The sequence below is a fragment of the Triticum urartu genome, chromosome 7A (assembly GCF_056163025.1).
Source record: "Triticum urartu cultivar PI428250 chromosome 7A, HENAU_Tu73, whole genome shotgun sequence".
NCBI classification, from domain to species: Eukaryota; Viridiplantae; Streptophyta; class Magnoliopsida; order Poales; family Poaceae; genus Triticum; species Triticum urartu.
The window spans coordinates 683,811,773-683,832,125 of NC_141879.1; the positions used below are offsets into that span (position 1 = coordinate 683,811,773).

Consider the following 20,353-nt stretch of genomic DNA (forward strand, 5'->3'; position numbering starts at 1 on the left):
TCGAACTGGAAAAGGTCGTTGCACTGCGCATACGAGCGACAGTTGCAACACCAGACCAGTCCGAGACGTTTTCTCCCTCCCTCCCTCGCTCGCTTTCCCCCTGTCAGCTCCCTCCCCTTTCCCATCATCCTCGGGCGGGCGGTCAGGCCAAGAAGGTCTCCTCCCTCCCTCCCTCCGCCCTCCTCGATCCGAATTCCCGGCCCCTCCCCGCTCGATCCCCGCCCCCGCCCCGGCCCTCCCCTCGCCGCGGGGCGCTCGCTCGGAGGGCTGGGGGTGCAGCCGGAGCCGAGGTGGGCGGCAATGCCGGAGCCACCGGCGGGCCAGCGCTTCTCGGGCCTCCGCGGCGCGCGGTGGCGCGCCGATCTAGGCGTCCTGCCCGGCTCCCCCGACGTCCCCACCACCGAGCTCCGCCGCGCCGCCGCCGACTCCCGCCGCAGGTCAGCCCCCCCTCCCCGTTTCTCGCAATGCTTCCGGTCCCGGCCGGCGGAAGGCTCCGTTTCTTGAAACGCTGAGAGCTACGCGGAGAGTTGCCGCTTCTGTTTTATGGCTCCCGTGTCGTCAGATCAACCAACCGAATCTTCTGCTTTGATCGGCGCGCATGAAGAAAAAGAAGATCAAAATTCAGGCATCGCCCCGGTCTTTCTGGGAATGGAGTCAATGGACTATTGCTATCCTGTCTCAGTGTTTGATTCGGCTCAATGTTAATTAACTCGCCGTCATGATGCTGGACTGTAGTGAAGCTACGTGCATATATAGGCTTTATGCGTGCTAATCATCGCGAGGAGTTACATTTCTCTGAGCATTCATTTACCTAGTTATTGTTGCAAGGAATTTGTAAATCAGTTGTTATCGTAGGGGGGGAATGTGCAAGTCTGTTAGCTTCGAGGGTTTTGACTCCTGGCCTGCAACTGATGTTTGTTGTTGTAGATACGCTAATTTGCGGCGGCGGCTGCTGATAGATCCCCATCTCTCCAAGGACGAAGACGGTGCTCCTAATCTTGTTGTGGAGAACCCACTGTCACAGAACCCAGGTGGGTAAGCTTTTCCTCAACTTGACGTTGCTTGCGGCACCGAGCTTCCACTGAAATTCTTGTAGATTTAGGCTGTTACATCAGATACTCTGGAGCACCTTGCTCACACCACAATGGTTACTGATAAAATTGATGATGATCTGTCACCATCTCTCTGGCTAAATGGTTGGTGCTAGATGACTCAGGGGAGGCAGGGTGGGATCAGGATGATAAAGTGGTAACGTGTTAGTTCAGATAGCCCTTTTTTTCTGAGTAGCCAACAACCATGTCTCACCGCAAGCCCTCAGCTGATAATAGACTGGTTACAACCAACATAACATGCTGTTGTTTTTCTCAGCAGTTATTCATTTTCTTGGTTCCACATGTATCCTCGGCAATACAAGGAAGATATATCCTTCACGCGTTCTCTGCATTTTTCATGAATAGCATGAAGACATTCAGTTGCATTGCATCAGCTCTTTTTTTCTTCTTCTAATCATTTTGTACACCATGAATGCAGAAAGCACTTGGGGTCAATATTTCAGGAATGCAGAACTAGAGAAAATGCTGAACCAAGACCTGTCCCGACTCTATCCTGAATTGGGAGAATTTTTCCAAACAACCACATGTCAGTCCATGCTTGAACGCATACTGCTAGTATGGAGCCTTAGATACCCAGAGTTTGGATATAAACAAGGTAAGTCGTCGGTGCGTATTCAGCTATTGTGCACTTCTCATATGGCCTAACATTGTGGAATCTAACTAAGGCTGCAGAGCCTACAATATGTTATGCCTAAGAGAATTGGTTTCACAGGGCTCTTATTTATTACTCCCTCCGTAACAAAATATAAGACGTTTTTTATGCCCTATGCAAAACCAAAAAAACATCTTGTAGTTTGGTACGGAGGGAGTAAATTTAATGCTGAGCCATTCTTTTCAAGATATTTTACAACCACAAACTGTTTCTTAGATATCTGTAATATATTGATGGCAATTGATGATGTAATTACTGGTAGATTCCATGACATAAGCACATTGAACTTAAGTTTGTTTATTAAATTGAGTAGCATTATTTTTGCCATATAGGTAATAATTGTGTAGGTGCACATCTTTCCCACATGTGTAACTCAGCATGCTATTTTAGCTGCTACATAATGTTTTAACTTACTAGGGATTCCTCATGTTACCTCCTAATTGCACTAATACCCATCTATTTTTGTTGCACAATTGACAACAGAAATCACTTCTCACTTACAGGAATGCATGAACTCCTAGCTCCTCTGTTCTATGTCCTTCACATTGATGTGCAGCACTTTAAACAAGTTAAGGAGCTTCATGAAGAGCTTCTTGGTGACGATTTTGATGGCCAGACATTTCCAGATAGGTTTTTGCTGAACAGGAGTGACAGGGCTAACAATTCTGAGGGTGGTGCAGCTAAAATTAGAAGTTTGGACGAGCTTGATGCTGATACTAGGGACCTCCTCTTGATAAATGATGCATATGGAGCAGAGGGTGAGCTAGGTATCATTTTATCTGAAAAGTTCATGGAGCATGATACCTATTGTATGTTTGAGAATTTGATGAACGGGTTGATGAATGGTGCACAAGGTGTGGTTGCTATTACCGATTTCTATTCTCTCAGTCCTGCATCAGAATCAAGCATGGGTTTAACACCTGTAAGGGAGGCATCAGCTGCCATATATCACTTGCTTGCTAGTGTGGATTCCTCTCTTCACAGTCATCTTGTGGAGTTGGGAGTAGAACCTCAGTACTTTGCACTCCGATGGCTTCGAGTCCTATTTGGTCGTGAATTTACACTCGACAATCTTCTGTTTATTTGGGATGAAATCTTCTCTTCTCCAAACCATTCATATTGTACAGACATAAAAAATCGGGGAGACTATCAGTTTAAGGTTTTATGTTCTCCCCGTGGTGCCCTGATTTTGTCAATGGCAGTCTCAATGATGCTTCATCTCAGATCCTCCTTGCTGGGAAGTGAGCATGCGACTTCTTGCCTGGTGAGATTATTAAATTTTCCTCAAGATATTGACTTGAAGAACTTGATTGAGAAGGCCAAGTTATTGCAGTCGTTAGCTCTAGAAGCAAATCTTCCGTTGTCTCCCCTGACAGGAAAATCTCCCTTGACTCCACCCAATTATTGGGAAGAGACATGGAAGATGCTTCAGATGTCAGGAGACAAACGAAGTGGTGGTTCAACTGTTAGGATAAAAGGAAGGGGATTTTTAAGAAGAAGCGTGTCCAACACCGAATCAAATGTTTCTAGAACAAAGGGTGCCAATGTTGATAACAGCAATTCGACTTCAACTAGCCAGCCTGAGCCTATTGTTGATGAACTGAACACCACTGATATAGTTCCTGTCAAATTGATAAACAGTTTACCAACCATGCCTATAGTACACCAAAAGGATTGTGTTGGTCAAGGTACTGCAGAGATCGTTAGAAGTACCTCAAACAGTCTATGTGAGGCAGGCCCGCATGATGGTTACCATACAACTTCTGCCAAAATTAGAGATCGTATTGATGGAGCTCGTGAGTATTTATCAAGGAATAGGCCTCCATCCTTTCGGCGTCGTACTGATCATGACCATGATACCCGTCATGAGGAAGAACCATGTGTTTCCCATGGCGCCAAGGTGGTTAATGAGCCAGATACACTGTCTGTGCATAATGATAAGACTGATGAACCCTGTCAGGGTGATGGTAAGACTGATGAAGCAGCAATTACAGATCGAACATTTGAATCGGTGGATTATCAACCAAATCAAGAGCATAGCATATGTTCTGACGTAGGCCCAAGTTTGAAGGTGGCTGATAAGGAGTTGGTCGGAACATTAAGGTCTTTTGGCGAATCGATGGTTGAAAATATTCAGGTAAGCATGCTTGACTAAAGCTGCTGATCGTAAAATTTAAAGTATGTTACTGCCACCTGAACTTTTTGCAACACATCACTGTTATTTTCGTAAAGAGTCAATGACATATATAGCTCATACCTAATTGAAGGTTTTGTTAAAGCTCCTACTTTATGTTGGTGCTTTATAGATCTATATTCTGCTAATTTTAGATACTGGTGGATTCATTTTTACAGTACATTTCATCTGTAAATCCCCTGTTGAGTCTCCTATACAGAATAATAAAATTGAATTGTATCTGTTGTTAAGTTTACAACCCAAAGCTCAGATCATGAATATCACTCTGAATAAGTGTGTCCATCTGTTGTCTAATGTGCTTTTATTCAACAGGTTATTGAACTACACTTTCGACCAAATTTACCCACGGCATCAGTGCAAAATGGTCCCGGAAGCACAGAGCAAGCCAAGGCGCTTGCAGCCCTCGAGGAACTCAAGAAGATCAGTGATCTTTTATGTCGTGTTTAACTAGTACAACGTCTATCTGCTCTGGATCTTAACTAGTACAGTATAACTATCTCTTTTGTACACATTTAACTTTCATTTGACAAGACCTCCAAATCAATTGTCTAGTGATGCAGAATACATCTTTTCTAAGTAGTGTGTACATGATCCAGTAACCTGATTAAAAACATAATTGTATAGTTGATCAAATCTTGGCTGGCTGTAAATAATGGCTGTACATTTGATCAAATCTTGGCTGGCTGTAAATAAGTGGAGCTACAATCATTTTCTCTATTGCTCGCTTCTCTTTGGCCTGCTCTTTACCAACGATGGATTTGCAAAAAATTGTCGGTGTCCTTTTCCATGTCATATTCTTTTGAGAGAAAGAAATATGGTGCTTTTATTTATTATCAAAAGGTGTTACATTGTTCATTAGTCTAGTTGTCTATCCATTGCACTAGCTTTTATTTTCCTTGATATTAATCAGATCTAAGATGCCCTTCGGGTGTCTTTATTAAAAATAAGTGTTGCATTGTTCATTAGCATCTGAATGAGGAATTTGGGGGGTTCATCGACCCAGGTACATGATTTCAGAAAGAAAAGATACTGATCTAGGTACCTCATGGCCTCATGTGCTGCCATGTTGGCTTCCCTTGGGCAAAACTCATACTTCACTAAATCAAAAGCAATTGCTCTCGGAATACATACATGAGATATCAAAGGTACATTAGTGAACAGAGTCCCTTATGAATTGTGATCCTAATGTCAATGAGTCAATCTACGTGGCATTTCTTTTGTTACTAAATTCTGCACCAAAAAATGTGCATCTGATTCTTGGGGGAACTAAGAACCTGCTGCTGGTGGCCATTGTGGCCGCACCAGATTATTTGGAACTAAATTAAGAATCCAGTGCTGGCAGGCATTACACCCATTTGTTTAGCTTGTTTATCTGAACACCTATGGCAAGATAGATTGATTTAAATCATTTAATGACTCCTGTAAAAAAAAGAGCATGTTTAGGCCACTTCTCATCCAAGCCACATCACAGGTTACTACAACTCCACAAGGCGCAGCAATGAGATGGGAGAGTCACCGGGATTACAAAAACTGGGATAACAAAAAATTGCCTTTGTAACAACTGAGTGGGTACACACAGATAAATTCAGTTCAACAACCAAAAGTTGATACGATGCTGCGATTTTTCTCATTCTACAAGTACAAGTACAGATGCTCCCGCGTATGCAGTGATTCTCTCTCTTCCTCTCCAAGCTATGATTCTGATCCCATCGTCCTGCAAGCAGTGGATGCAAAGGTCAACTCGGTCCAAAATGATTGCAAGATTAATCATGGCAGATGACACCGAAAGATTCTGGTGGAACGGAAGTTGCGAACCCTGAATTTTGCGGTGACCAGACTAGTTGAGAAAAGCTATTGAAATTCATGGTATAAATCAAACTAGGCAGATTACATATCTCTTAGTGGTATTGGAAGCATGGGAGGGACACTGGCATGGTCTCCCATCTCCAACAACCTATGTCCGATATGCAATCGTAGATAAACAGCAGGTCGTCCACATAAAAGCTCTCAATAAGTGGATGCATCAGGACAGTTCCTACAGGATTGCCCCTGAGAATGAGTAATCAGGAAAGCTGAACTGCAATTAACTCTAAAGATCCAACACATAAGGACAAGTACAAAAATGAATTCTCAGAAGGCTCCGATTCAAGTGAACTCAGCCTCCTAGGTAAACTATAGCTAAATGCAGTTGAGACGTGACTAAAATCTCAAGTTCTTAATGTTTCTTGTCACACACAAACCAAAAGCTGCTGACCAACAGTTGTTCTAATTCTACAGGATCTGCCAGGGGATAATAACAATTTAAAAGGCTAATACTCAGTTAATCACACCAACATATGTCCAAACAGGAACCTATTAGTTATTATGCTCATCAACCAATCCGCTGGCGGAAGCCTCAGGGGCTCACCACCAACCTACCACTTACAATCAGAGTTCCAGCTTTGCAGTGTATTTATACTTGACTTACTGAGGTAATACCAAAAAAAAAAAGAACCTACTATAGTGGGGAATTGGAAATTCAATCTGCAGGGCACACTAAATCCCAAGCATTCAATTTCCCCACTCCTTCCTCGACCTATCAAAATAGTGCGCATATATAATCAGTCTAGCGCAGCACTTTCAGGAAACAAAATTTCCAGACTTCTATAGATGCACTTCATATTCGTAGCTGTCTAGCTGAATGAAGATGGTAAACTAAGGTAGTATTGGCATGGTACCAAGCACCAAAATCATAGTTCCCACTTGGACAAACTGAAAGTCTGAAACATACACCCCATATGCTTCAAAAAAGCTAAAATCTCACCATAGTTGTTAATTACTGAATCCAAAATCATACAGTAGACAACAGGGAAAAACTTATTCCAGTAACACATAGCACGAATTACACAGCTAAATGAGTTCTTTCAAATAATCAACGGAAGCAGCCAGTTCCTAAAACTTCAATCACCCAAAAAGCCATACCGTCCATGCCGACGAGCCACCCACGGGGGGTGCGGTGCGCGCCGCTCAGGCGACGGCGACGGGCTGCGCGGCGGCCGGCGGCTTCTGCGGGGGCTCCTTGGCGTCGGCGAAGTCCTCCTCGTTGTAGACGACGGTGAGGAAGAGCGAGCAGGAGGGGCAGCGCGCGATCTCCTCCCCGAGGCGGAGGTCGGCGAGCGTGATCTGGAAGAGGTCGCCGCAGGGGCAGGGGTACGTGTACGCCCCCAGCTCCTCGCTCCACTCCATGTCCTCGATCTCCACCTCGTCGTACGCCGACATCCTCGCGCGCCGCCGCGGCACAAACCCTAACTCGCTCCCCCAGCAAAAGTCCTCCGATGGTTTCGCGCCGCCGCCGCAAGCGCAAGGAAGGAAGGCAGAGGCCGCGTGCGAGGGGGCAAAGTGGAGAACGTTTCTCTGCTGTCCCCCTTGCTTATATCGTTATTTATTTATTCGAGAGCGAATTTCACATAACCCCCAACTTTATGGACCATGGAAAAAAATCAAAAACACTAACGCCCACACATGTGGCAATATTGCAACTCGTCCACACGTCTGGATCACTGTCCAGTTAAGTTTGCACGAATCTTGACACACCGAGTCAGTTTTCGCGTGCCATATAGGACAATGCCGGTGTGTGGGCATTGGAGAGGTCGCCCACACGACCAACAACACGTGGTTGCCAGCTGCGCTGTGTGGGCGAACTAGTTTCTGCCCACACAGCCATCATCTAGTCCACGCGTGTGTGGGTGAACTGCTTTTCGCACACACGACAGTCATACGTTGTTGGATGACAACTGTAGTTGTGTGTACATGACAACTAGACAAACACACATAGCAACTATGATTCGTTTGCTAGACGGCAATTACAGTTGCGCGTACGTGGCAATCAGATAAATATACATGGCAATTGTGATTAACCACACGTGGCAACTAGGTAACACACATGGCAACTATTATTTGGTCATATGTGACAAGTAGTTAAAACCACACGACAACTATGATTTGATTACACGTGGCAACTATCATAAATAGACATGGCAACTATAGTTAACCAAAACAGAGAGAATTGTCATACTTTTACAATCATATTTGTCATCCCGGATAACTACATCTACCATCCCGGATGGCAACTAAATCGTCATCCCGCGGGTATCTAATGTAGCTGCGTCAGGACATGTGGGCATATTTGCTTCGTGCCACACGTGCGGGATGGGGATGAGTAGTACTTGTTGGGCGTGTGGCACAAAGTAGTTGTGCCCACACGTGTGGACAATTATACTGTTCGCCCACACACAGCCTGTGTGGGCTGTCCCCTGCTCATGCCACACACGGTGTGTGGGTGAATGCCTATTATGCCACATGTGTGGTGGATATCGACGTCAAAAAAATATATCACATTTTTAGTTATTATTATTAGTCATAAAACCATATTTTTACTAGTAATAAATTGCTACAAGACCAACCCCAAATATCCCATGTGTTATCAAAAATAACCGGTGAGACCCACTTCTCAGGCGTTACTTTTGCCGCGGTGATAAATAACTCGTTAACATTTCTAAATTATATGGAGACTTTGAATTTTTAGGCGAGATTCAGTGATGGACAAAAAAAGTTTAGAACAATGATTCTCATAAAATGCTCATGCAAATGTGCTAGATTTTCACCGAATACTAACCATTTTTTTGTAATTTCCTTGATTTTTCTCAGTCTGTCTAAAAAAAAATTATCGAAATTTGCTCAAATTTGGATGACAAATCGTAGAATGATGGTTCTCTCAAATAGCTCTTCCTGATGACATGAAGCTTTTCCAAAATAAGTATTGAACAATTTTTATTTATCAATTTCAAAGAATTGTATCATTTTTTTGAAAAAATGATTGTTTTTATTCTAAACGCGCACCAGATAATGGTAACAAAGGGAAACTTTTGAAGAATTGTCATTGCGCGGCTTGACAAGTGGGATCGGGCAGTTTGTTTTGACATCTTCTGCACAGTTTGGGTCTTGTGACAATCATCAGCACAAAAATGTGACTTTATGATCTTATAAGAATTCAGATTGTGGTATTTTGGCACAAGTCTCCACGAAGTTAGGGTTCTCTAAAATTCACTATATTAAGAAAGAAAGTCTCTCGGGGTTTAGGGTTTTCTCGTCTGCCGTCGGCGCCCGCCGCCGATCCTGCCTTGTCTCCTGTGGCTTAAGACCATGGAGATGCAATGGATCCTGGCCAGGCGAAGGGCTCATACTTTGTTTTTAGATGTTTTTTTAGTCTGTTTAGGATTTGTGTCCTACTCAGAAAGGTGAGGCGACGGTGGATCCCTGAAGATGGAATAATATTCTTCCCGTCTAGCCCCATCCCAACGGTGCGTCTCACGTCCTCAGAGGACGTGTAGAGGTGTGTCTTTGATGACCCACAAGTGTAGGGAATCTATCTTAGTCTTTTTGATAAGTAAGAGTGTCGAACCCAACGAGGAGCAGAAGAAAATGATAAGTAGTTTTCAGTAAGGTATTCTCTGCAAGCACTGAAATTATCGGTAACAGATAGTTTTGTGATAAGATAATTTGTAACGAGTAGCAAGTAGTAAAAGTAAATAAGGTGCAGCAAGATGGTCCAATCCTTTTTATAGCAAAGGACAAGTCTGGACAAACTCTTATATGAAGTAAAGAGCTTCCGAGGACACATGGGAATTATCGTCAAGCTGGTTTTCATCACGATCATATGATTCGCGTTCGGTACTTGATAATTTGATATGTGGGTGGACCGGTGCTTGGGTGTTGTCCTTACTTGGACAAGCATCCCACTTATGATTAACCCTCATTGTAAGCATCCGCAACTACAATAGAAGTATTAAGGTAAACCTAACCATAGCATGAAACATATGGATCCAAATCGGCCCCTTACGAAGCAACGCATAAACTAGGGTTTAAGTTTGTGCCACTGTAGCAACCCATCATCTACTTATTACTTCCCAATGCCTTCCTCTAGGCCCAAACAATGGTGAAGTGTCATGTAGTCGACGTTCACATGACACCACTAGAGGGATGACAACATACATCTCATCAAAATATCGAACAGATACCAAATTCACATGACTACTAATAGCAAAACTTCTCTCATGTCCTCAGGAACAAACGTAACTACTCACAAAGCATATTCATATTCATAATCAGAGGGGTATTAATATGCATAATGGATCTGAACATATGATCTTCCACCAAGTAAACCAACTAGCATCAACTACAAGGAGTAATCAACACTACTAGCAACCCACGGGTACCAATCCGAGGTTTGGATACAAAGATTGGATACAAGAGATGAACTAGGGTTTGAGATGAGATGGTGCTGGTGAAGATGTTGATGGAGATTGACCCCCTCCTGATGAGAGGATCGTTGATGCTGACGATGGTGATGATTTCCCCCTCCCGGAGAAAAGTGTCCCCGGCAGAACAGCTCCGCCGGAGCCCTAGATTGGTTCCGCCAAGGTTCCGCCTCGTGGCGGCGAAGTCTCGTCCTGAAAGCTTGCTTATGATTTTTTTCCTCAACGAAAGACTCCATATAGCAGAAGATGAGCATCGGAGGGCCACCATGGGGCCCACGAGGCAGGGGGACGCGTCCAGGGGGTATGGCGAGACCCCCACCCTCGTGGCCAGGGTGTGGCCCCCCTCTGGAACTTCTTGCGTTCAGTATTTTTTATATATTCTGGAAATAGCTTCCGTGAAGTTTCAGGACTTTTGAAGCTGCGCAGAATAGGTCTCTAATATTTGCTCCTTTTTCAGCCCAGAATCCCAGCTGCCGGCATTCACCCTCTTCATGTAAACCTTATAAAACAAGAGAGAATAGGCATAAGTATTATGACATAATGTGTAATAACATCCCGTAATGCAATAAATATCGATATAAAAACATGATGCAAAATGGACGTATCAGTCTTCGACGGATCTCATGTGTTTTGGTTGGTGTTTGTCTTTGGTTGATCTGCGTAGATCCGGTCTTTATTCGTCTGTGTTCGTATGTTTATAAGTTAGATCATTTCAATCTACTACTCTCTTATAAACTGCGGTTGTTGTTGTGGTGTGCTGGTCCTTTGATGCCTCAACACGACGACTTCCGGACTGACTACTACAAAAATGTTTGCTCGGCCCCGATGTGAGAGGGGCGATGATGACGCGCGCCTTCGACTCGTTCCGGTGTTGTAGTCGTCGCTAGCTGATTTATAGATATAGATGTAATTTTTGTCACTTCTCTTATTCTTTGTCCCATCATGATGTTTGATGGTTGATGATAGATAAGAAGCCTTTTTTAGAGTAGATAGGAGGTTTTTGCAAAAGAAAATTCATCACTACATTTACAAAAAGAGATTCCCAGGGGTAAACTTGTCAAAACCGTGAAACAGTCGGCGACGCCCACTTGCCCGTGGTTTGGTCTTTTCCGGTGGGCAAAACCGTCTTAAAAAATAAACCAGTTCCCAGCCCGAGACGGAACGGAGCCGTGCCGACCTATTTGCGGATAGGCCCCCGGGCCGACAGCTATATTTACCACCCCCCTCCCCCTCCCCCCACCTTCGCGAGACCACCCCGCACCCCACCCACGCGCGCGTCTCCACCGGTCACGGCGAACGGCGAGCTCCCCTCCGACCACCGCCGCGTGTCTGGGTAAGCATGGCGCGGGCGCTCTCCTCCCGGGCGGCGGCGACCCTGTCCCGGCGGCTGGGGGCCCGGCCCGCGGCGGCCGTGGCCCGCCGCGCCAACCACACGCGGCGCCCGGGCGCGGGGGGCGCGATGGTGCTGGAGCTGGACGCGGCGGGGGCGTCGCCGGCGGCCGCGGAGGGCGCGGGCGCGCTCAAGCGGCGCCTCGAGGAGGCCATCGACGGCGCCATGGCCCGCATGTCCGAGCCCGAGTGGGCGCCCTTCCGGCCCGGCACCTCCTACTACGCGCCGCCCCGCCCCGCGGGGGCCGCCCTCGGCCTGCTCGAGCTCGTCACCCGCGGCGGCGGGATCGGGGTGCTCCCGCCCCCGCTCTCCGACGACGAGGCCCGCGCCGTCGCCTCCTCCTCCCGCGGATACCCCTGCTCCGCCTACTTCGTCGACGGTGAGCGGCCGTCCCGCCCCAGATCCCCCATTTCATTCCCCCTCTCCAAGTAACAATTAAAAATAAATAAATCAATAAATAATTCCCGAAACGCCCCAGAATAGGCACCTATTTGCAGCGCAAGGACAGCCGGTGGAATCCACTACGATTTAGAAACTAGTCTTGCTCTGCGATACAAGCTCATGTGGCCCTGTTTAGCAATTTACCGTAAAATTCGATTCTTCCGGGCTTAGTGATCGAAGTGATTAGTGCGATAAAATTAACAAAGCATAAGTCAAGTGCATTTCATCTCTAGTTCTCATCTTGTCATCAAAACAAAACATTTATCAATTGATCACACACTGTGTTCTTGCACCTGCATCCTTACTAAAACCTGGATTAATCCTTATGCAGGACGCTTCCCGGATGAGGAGGTGGAGGGATTGGTAGAGGATGCAGATCTAGCTGAAGAGGACTGAACTGGAACCGCTAGTTTCATCGCACTGGGTGAAGTGGGGGATCAAGAAAGACCTGTCTGTTTTATGTTTTTATTATTACCTATCTATGGGTTTCTGCTACTGTACATATGTAGAACACATGAATTCATGCCCTTTCATGAGGAAATAAGAACTTAACTGAATTCGTGTAACCTTTTCTTGTCATGTGCAACACTCATCAATATTGAGATCAGTAGTACTGTGGTCACCATCTCTTGTGCTACTGCCTGACTTTTTGGGTGAATTGAACAGTTTCAGTTACTGGTGATTTTTCTAGGTTGTGTGATGATGATGTTAAACATGCTCATGTGTTTGCAGAGATGTGTTCGATAGTGGAAATTGTGTCATGGCATTCAAATGATTGTATCATCTCCCAAACATGTTACACAATTTCCATAAGGTTTACAGTATCTACAAAGTTCAAACTATACAAGTTGCTCCTCAGAAATAGAAGAATGGTATACGACTGACCGAAATTAGAGTAAGATACAGCAAAGATTGCGCAATTCAGGCTAAATCTGATTGTTTTGCTTTGGCGGATTTGCTGTCGTGACGAGAGCACTGAACGGATCTCCGAACGGGTTGGATAATCCGGCATTCACGGCGTACTGAGCCTGCTGCTGCTGGTATGTCTGTGGCGGCATCGCCACCATCTGATGTTGTTGCTGCTGCTGCACCTGGAAGTAGCCATGCTGCTGTGCCTGGTAGTACTGCTGCTGCCCCATCATGGCGAACTGCACATTCGATGGCGGCGCGAAGCTGTTGGACATGGCAAACGGGTCATTGGGGTCAAATGGGTTCACCGTGACGCCGCCGTTGTAGGTCACACTGGCGATTTGCTGCCTCCTCACATCGTCTTCGTATAGGCTGTCTAGCAGCAGCTTGTCGAACCCTCCGGCTTGCTGAGCAAATGCAGATGAATCAGTAAAATTGCATGCAGTTATATGCTGTGTTCGGCATTGTGGTACCTTTTCAAAAGCACTTCTTTTGTTTCTGATTTTGGGGATTGAATACTAATTTGAGAAATTTCTGTTTTTTGGGGATTGAAAGTTTTTTTTTTACTAATTTGAATGTAACAGAAGAATATCACGAGAATTGATAAAATTGCCCGTAATTAACTAGATTCTGCAGCTCAGCATATCACAACTCAACAAATGCAAACTGAGCCAACTAGTGAGCTGTGTAAAATCTTATGCAGAGTTTGAATCTAAAGATATAGCAACATATACATACCACTTGGCTGACAGCTGGTTGGCTTGTGTGGTTACTCTGGGCAGCGACCAGTGCCAATTCCCACCCAGCTTTGTCAACGGCAAACAAGTCTAGAGGGGCCGAGGCATTGTTCTCACTCCCTACATTACTCACGACGTCATGATGTGGTATTTAGCAGCAGATACAACCTTAAACATTATAAACATTCTAGAAACATAAAATAGCACCAATGCAGATGAAACTTATTGGATCACAACATAATTGCTACTTGTGGTTTTGCTGATTACATCCAGTACATACCTGGTTCCACGATGGCAAGAGCAAGTGCGTTGCTTTGTTCAAGGTTTGCAATCATGGGGTGCAATTCTTCATCCAAGTTCTGCGAGCGGCATAGGAGCAAGTGTGTAAGATTCAAAGAAGCAGGCACTAATTTGGCATGAAGGCAGAACATAGTGGATCGGAGTTACTAATAGATCCCCAGTGGTTGGCGGCAATGGTGGGGGTTCATCTTCTTCTGAGAGAGTGGTATATGGTGGCTCTTCTTCAGGTGCAGCTTCTGCTGGCTCTTCTTTCTCCTCTTCAACCGGTTTCTCGGTTTCCTGTGGAGCTTCATCTTCGTGGTCACTAGGTGAACTCTGCTAGCAACAGCAAGAATTAACAGAACAATAGTGGATTTATGTTGAGTGTCTTGATTTCCTTTTTGCTTGCAATTTTACTGACAATGAACGCACTCACCACACTCTTTCTCGTGATGCTGACACTGGGTGCTTCTCTGATGTACTCTTCCATAGTTGCAAGGAATGAAGAAGGTGGCTGCATATCAGTAACCCATCAACATATATCACTATATGTCTAAATCCTCGCACCCAGAGATTTAGTGCACATGAATTGATTGACATGTATAATCAGGAGTATCCAAGAAAATAATAGTTGTGAATACGACTATAGGTCATGGCCAATTGGGAGCTATTGACTGCTATATACATAAATATTCCCTCTGTATTCTCTTAAGACATTGATGAATATTGAATGGATGAATAAGCACACCTGCCTCAAAGTAGGAAACTGGAAAGTCTTGGCGAGCTCAAGATTTTTGCAGTAGTCATAATACGCAGAAAGCTTTTCTGCCTGTGAAATAGGCAAAATCAAATCATGGAGTGACATGAACTGGTTAGTTTACCAACAATATGGAAGGAGAAGAAGAAGAAGAAAAAAAACCCTGACTTTCTGTACCTGCTGGCCAGCTCTTTTATAAATTTCAAGGGCCTTGATAGCATCCATTTTTGCCATATCAAAATACTATCCAGACAAGAGAAAAAGAACTGAACTTATGTTCACAAATTGATTATGGGCATACACGGAACACGTAGGATGACATTCAGAAGAATTGTATAGAGTACCATATCAACAAGATTGATGATGCCGTCATTTATCGAACAGTATATTTTGAAGCTCTCCTTCAAAACCTGAGGCCCATAAAACATCCATACGATCAATAGGAAATACATACTATTTGTGAACTAAAAGGAGAAAAGCATAACAAATTTGGTACTTACAAGGGCTAATGCATATTGTACAAGGTGATTGGTGCAGGCTGTACCTTCAGGCTGCGACAGTGAAGAAGATGAACAAGAGGAAAGAATGGTATCAAAGAAGTGCGGTCTTCCTATAATCAAACCTGGCAAGAAATAAGCCGTTGTAGTAGTTTCTGCAATGCAGGCAACTGATCTAAAAGATCTTCACATGGAAGGGTTCTTGTTCTACTGTGTGCCTGGGGTAAATGTGCCAACACTCCAACATTACAGTCATGACAACCAAATCAGCAAAACCATAATGGGTGTTGACTGTTGGGACTGTATGAGAAATCAGTGTTTACCTTGCCAGAAGCCTGGGGTAATTTCACCAGACGATCGGCTTCGACGTCGTATTTTAGAACCCCAAAGCATTCGACACGTTCATGTAGGTAGAATGCATACAGGCGAACCCAAGCAGAGGAATCCCATGCTGACAAAAGGGGGTGGAGGAGAGCGTCGCATCAGATACCGAAATAGAAGAGCGGGAGCTTTCGTTGGTTGCTGCAGCTCAGAATGACGCGCGATAGAACAAACCTAATGGGCTCGAGTCGTCCCTGAAATTTGGAAGCTGCAAAATGTTTCCTCTGTATGAATAGCTCAGGAAGTCATCTTTGAATGACCCGTCGCCTTCTCTCAGTAACCTATGTATCACTATCAATGTTTTAAGCGCAACCTGTAGCAAACATTACTAGTCAATGCACGCCCTTTTCGATGCACCAAATGAATACTCCTTGCTAGTTGTTGTTCATGCATCTCACAATGGACAGAAAGGAAAATTAGGAGAACCAAGAGAGAAGGGATGGAGATGACTGAATCAAGGACCATCAATCGGCATAGATAAACAAACAAGTGAGGAACAAGACCCACTATCCAATTCTTGGTCTTGGACAATCTCCGGGCCAATGTACATATGGAGTAGGCGACGTCGGCCCGCGGGCGATTTGCCGAGTTCGCAAACATTATCCCTGCATCCGGCAAAAAGATTTTACCAAGGCCGCATGGATGCTGCATTGCATGGTCAGGAAGGGGAAACCACTCACTCCTGAAGTGCCGCTCCTTGGGCGGGCACTCCATGTGGTTCGTCGCCTTCACGATGGCGATATCCAGATCCTGCAAAGATCAGAAATTTCTGGGGCGCATTAGCAATTGATGTGTCAATTTGCAGGATAATCAGACAGATACAGGAGGAATGGGATGCAGGATAATCAGACGAACACATATGAGTATGCGGCAACCATTGCAAGGGATCGGAGGAGCTGACCTTGTACTCGCTGTTGAAGTTGGCGAGGCCAACCTTGGTGGAGTCCTTGAGGGCGCCGTAGGCCTTGCGCCAGGTGCCGGACCCCATGACCGCCATCGTCGCCCTCGCCCCGGCTCCGGCCCCCGCCCCGCCCCGCCGCGCCCGCGGTCCAGCTTCGGCAGCCGCGCGCGCATGCACGACGGACGATGGTACTTAGCCCGGTGCGCCAATTTTAGCAAGGGGGCGCCAATGGAGGGAGAGGAGGTAGGCGGGCGTTGGCCAATTTTTTTTTTTTTTGGTGTGCGTAGGGGAGGAGCCGGACACCTCGGCGCTAACACCGCGCGCGGGGAGCGAGGCATCGGGCCGGAGGTGTCGGGGAGCGAGCTGGAGCTGGAGCTCTGGGGCGGCGGGTGCGCCGCCGATTCGCCGGAGACGCCGATGACGAACAGTCGCGTGGCATGGCTGCTGTGCCTTATCAACAGAGCAAAAAAAAAAAGAGTACTCACAGCACAGCAAAAAAAAAATGGCTGCTGTATTGTCAGTACTTACCAAATTACTGTCAGATCCACCAAAAATGTGTTTTTACATTTCGTTTGTCTGGTATATTGTATGGATATTGATCTTTTGTAAAAAAAATCAAGGGAAAGTCATCCGCCTTTGATCTATTGCAAACTTGATCAAAAATAAAACTATCTGACTTTGTGAAAAATAACACACTTTACATTTTGAAACGGATGGAGTGTACGTTTAGGGCGTGTTTAAAACCATTCGGTAGGAGAGATTCTCACTCAATCGCCGCTCAGACTGACATCCTATTTCCTTCAATGTGGCTTATCTCTGGCTGAAGAGCTAGCACAGTGGGGAACGTGCTCCAATGGTCGGGGATGTCGGGGACGAGCTCGGATGTCCAGGGAGGTCGAGGATGTTGGTGAAGTCCTGACACTGGCCGGGAGGGCATCGACGGAGGGTGATGGCGGCGGTATAGAGTGGGTTGCGGTGAATGGGGAGGGAGGTGGCCGGTCTCCACGCCGTCGGGTGCTCATGGCATCTAAGGTCGGGGATGACTAGTGTGGGTGGGAGGAGGAGGGGACAAGTCATTGGCTGGGGTGGTGCGCTCAAACCAGTACCAAGACATGATTCACTTGGCGGTGGCAATATCCCATCCCGCGATATCCCAACTCTAGCTCCTCATGAAAATGGGAGATCTAGATGGCCAGCTTCCCTAACTCCCTCGAACTTGCACTATGCTGGCAGCCAACTTCTCCATCTTCACTTCGCGACCGTGGAGTTGGAGGAGTTGACAGCTCGGGATCTATCGAACAAGGCCCTATTTTCTACCTAGATATCCCGCAAGGCAAGGGAAAAGCTTGACCTTCTCTTTTAGTAGTTGTAAGCGATTTTTTTTAGAAAAGGAGGATGACCCCCTGGCCTCTGCATCTGGGAGATGCATGCGGTTATTTTATTAATTATTCTTAAAGACCTTACAAAGTAGAACAATAATATGCCTGAATCCGCCATCTTGGCAACATCTGCCGCTACTCCTATTCAAATGATGAAGGGGTGCAAGCTGAGCCACATACCCAGACCTCTCACCTAAGCCTAACATCTAAAGCCGGAGGTCCCGACCGAGTCATCGGGTCCGGGGCTCAAACCAGTCCAACACACTCACATGTGTCGTCGCTGTCATCTTCCACTAGTCCATCTTCAGAGCAGATTGAGGTGACAACCTTGGCAGGTCCTCCGCCATCGACGCCACCACGACGCCAAAACGACGATCTCCACCTACGCGAGCCTTGGCAGGTCCTCCGCCATTGACGCCACCACGCCGCCAGACGACGACCTCCACCTACGCGAGTCCATCTCCAAGCAACAAACGTAAATCCATGCTAGGATAGGGCCGCACCACCGCCGTCGCCCACCACCCACAAAGCGCCACCCAACCCCAAGGTTCCCAAAGCGGCGCCTTCAAGAAGGGAACGGTGCCGTGAGCGCTGCCGCCGCCCAACAATGTTAGGGCTTTCGCCCGGGAGACCTAGGGGGAGGGGAAGTGAAGAGATCAGTCCATACCGATGCCTCCAAGGAGGGTAACGGTGCCCTCAGGCGTCGCCGTTGGTGCGGTCGGCCAGGTATTTCGCCCGAACTAGATCCCTACCACCAACAGCGCCTCATGTACAGAATCGGCGACCAAGAGGAAGCGTGACCTGACCAGACTGTCCTGCATGACGAATAGGGGAGGAGGAGAGGCGCCAGATCGCGCGCACCGACCGCCGCCGGCCGCCAACGACCACCGGATCCCGCCGCCCGCGCGGCCGGGACGCCAGATCCACCGCCCGCACGGCTGCTAGCCGGCCGTGCCTTGTCAATGGAGCAGCCACTGCAGATCCGGGGTTCCCCACGCAGAGGCAGGGCAACCGAGGCCCCGCCGCCACCATCCTTGGCGCCACGGGCTTGCCCGGCGGCTGCCTCAGACGGCGGCGAGGAAGGGAAGGAGGAGGGGCGGCTGGCGTGAAGAGTTGGAAACTTCGCGTTTGAATGATGAATCCTTTCACATATTCATGATGTCACATTCAAATCGAGGCAGAGTCATCTATGAAGTCTTTCTACTAGTGTAACGGAATTGTGTATTTGTGGGTCAAGGGGTCCAAATTCCACATGATCATGGAGATAACCCCCGGCGATTAAAGAGGGACTGGCCCTAGCGTCATAGTTGAAAGATCGTGGATGTCGCCTAGAAGGGGGGTGAATAGGCGTTTTAAAATAATTACGATTTAGGCTTGAACAAATGCGGAATAAACCTAGCGGTTAATTTGTCAAGCACAAAACCTAAAACAACTAGGCTCACCTATGTGCAGCAACAACTTATGCTAAGCAAGATAAGCAACTATGCGATAGCAAGATATATGACAAGAAACAATACGGCTATCACAAACTAAAGTGCATAAGTAAAGAGCTCGGGTAAGAGATAACCGAGGCACGCGGAGACGACGATGTATCCCGAAGTTCACACCCTTGTGGATGCTAATCTCCGTTTGGAGCGGTGTGGAGGCACAATGCTCCCCAAGAAGCCACTAGGGCCACCGTAATCTCCTCACGCCCTCGCACAATGCAAGATGCCGTGATTCCACTAAGGGACCCTTGAGGGCGGTCACCGAACCCGTACAAATGGCAACCCTTGGGGGCGGTCACCGAACCCGTACACTTTGGCAACCCTTGGGGGCGGTCACCGGAACCCGTCAAATTGCTCGGGGCGATCTCCACAACCTAATTGGAGACCCCGATGCTTGCCCGGAGCTTTACACCACAATGATTGAGCTCCGAACAACACCAACCGTCTAGGGCGCCAAGGCACCCAAGAGGAACAAGCTCTAGGGTGCCCAAACACCCAAGAGTAATAAGCTTCTCAAACTTCACTTCCACGTATCATCATGGAGAACTCAAATCGATGCACCAAATGCAATGGCAAGGGCACACAGAGTGCCCAAGTCCTTCTCTCTCAAATCCCACCAGAGCAACTAATGCTAGGGAGGAAAATGAGAGGAAGAACAAGAAGGAGAACACCAAGAACTCCAAGATCTAGATCCAAGGGGTTCCCCTCACATAGAGGAGAAAGTGATTGGTGAAAATGTGGATCTAGATCTCCTCTCTTTTTTCCCTCAAAAACTAGCAAGAATCCATGGAGGGATTGAGAGTTAGCAAGCTCAAAGAAGGTCAACAATGGGGGCAAAAATGAGCTCAAGAGATTAGGTTCAAAGGGGAAGAAGACCCCCTTTTATAGGAGGGGGAAAATCCAACCGTTATGTGCTCAGCCCGCACATGAGCGGTACTACC

At 46.7% G+C, this 20,353-nt stretch overlaps 4 protein-coding genes across 5 annotated transcripts; 2 read left to right on the forward strand and 2 right to left on the reverse strand.

Moving 5' to 3' along the window:
- The first annotated feature begins 64 nt into the window (after positions 1-64).
- LOC125526016 (TBC domain-containing protein C1952.17c) lies at positions 65-4,686 on the forward strand. Of its 2 annotated transcripts, XM_048691038.2 has the most exons (5): positions 65-437; positions 928-1,031; positions 1,531-1,707; positions 2,268-3,901; positions 4,271-4,686. In XM_048691038.2, exons 1-5 carry the CDS (start codon positions 301-303, stop codon positions 4,403-4,405), a joined length of 2,187 nt encoding a protein of 728 aa, XP_048546995.2. In that variant the 5' UTR covers positions 65-300; the 3' UTR covers positions 4,406-4,686. The 2 variants fall into 2 exon arrangements, with proteins under 2 accessions (XP_048546995.2, XP_048546996.2); XM_048691039.2 differs by lacking the exons at positions 65-437; positions 928-1,031 and having other exon boundaries at positions 1,570-1,707; positions 2,248-3,901.
- An 808-nt stretch (positions 4,687-5,494) lies between these two features.
- LOC125526017 (CSL zinc finger domain-containing protein) lies at positions 5,495-7,350 on the reverse strand. The gene is made up of 2 exons (XM_048691041.2): positions 6,920-7,350; positions 5,495-5,672 (listed from the first exon to the last, which is right to left on the reverse strand). Exon 1 carries the CDS (start codon positions 7,214-7,216, stop codon positions 6,965-6,967), a length of 252 nt encoding a protein of 83 aa, XP_048546998.1. The 5' UTR covers positions 7,217-7,350; the 3' UTR covers positions 5,495-5,672; positions 6,920-6,964.
- Positions 7,351-11,479: 4,129 nt separating this feature from the next.
- On the forward strand, positions 11,480-12,707 carry LOC125519992 (uncharacterized). The gene is made up of 2 exons (XM_048684772.2): positions 11,480-12,023; positions 12,417-12,707. Exons 1-2 carry the CDS (start codon positions 11,594-11,596, stop codon positions 12,479-12,481), a joined length of 495 nt encoding a protein of 164 aa, XP_048540729.1. The 5' UTR covers positions 11,480-11,593; the 3' UTR covers positions 12,482-12,707.
- Positions 12,708-12,857: 150 nt separating this feature from the next.
- LOC125519991 (putative clathrin assembly protein At5g57200) lies at positions 12,858-17,041 on the reverse strand. The gene is made up of 15 exons (XM_048684771.2): positions 16,547-17,041; positions 16,326-16,395; positions 16,153-16,250; positions 15,820-15,958; positions 15,588-15,715; positions 15,390-15,482; positions 15,268-15,318; positions 15,112-15,177; positions 14,945-15,010; positions 14,759-14,839; positions 14,447-14,524; positions 14,179-14,346; positions 14,012-14,090; positions 13,733-13,851; positions 12,858-13,401 (listed from the first exon to the last, which is right to left on the reverse strand). The coding sequence occupies exons 1-15, from the start codon at positions 16,640-16,642 to the stop codon at positions 13,012-13,014; spliced, it is 1,722 nt and encodes a 573-aa protein (XP_048540728.1). The 5' UTR covers positions 16,643-17,041; the 3' UTR covers positions 12,858-13,011.
- Between the last annotated feature and the right edge of the window lie 3,312 nt (positions 17,042-20,353).

Bases quoted from the DNA above. Each gene is read 5' to 3' on its own strand.
- LOC125519992 (XM_048684772.2), top strand. From the start codon at position 11,594: ATGGCGCGGGCGCTCTCCTCCCGGGCGGCGGCGACCCTGTCCCGGCGG. The intron at 12,024-12,416 runs GTGAGCGGCCGT...ATCCTTATGCAG, and splicing joins CTCCGCCTACTTCGTCGACG to GACGCTTCCCGGATGAGGAG.
- LOC125526017 (XM_048691041.2), bottom strand. From the start codon at position 7,216: ATGTCGGCGTACGACGAGGTGGAGATCGAGGACATGGAGTGGAGCGAG.
- LOC125519991 (XM_048684771.2), bottom strand. From the start codon at position 16,642: ATGGCGGTCATGGGGTCCGGCACCTGGCGCAAGGCCTACGGCGCCCTC. The intron at 14,347-14,446 runs GTGAGTGCGTTC...TGTTGCTAGCAG, and splicing joins GCATCACGAGAAAGAGTGTG to AGTTCACCTAGTGACCACGA. The intron at 14,091-14,178 runs GTAACTCCGATC...TGCCGCTCGCAG, and splicing joins CAACCACTGGGGATCTATTA to AACTTGGATGAAGAATTGCA.
- LOC125526016 (XM_048691038.2), top strand. From the start codon at position 301: ATGCCGGAGCCACCGGCGGGCCAGCGCTTCTCGGGCCTCCGCGGCGCG. The intron at 438-927 runs GTCAGCCCCCCC...TTGTTGTTGTAG, and splicing joins GCCGCCGACTCCCGCCGCAG to ATACGCTAATTTGCGGCGGC. The intron at 3,902-4,270 runs GTAAGCATGCTT...TTTATTCAACAG, and splicing joins CGATGGTTGAAAATATTCAG to GTTATTGAACTACACTTTCG.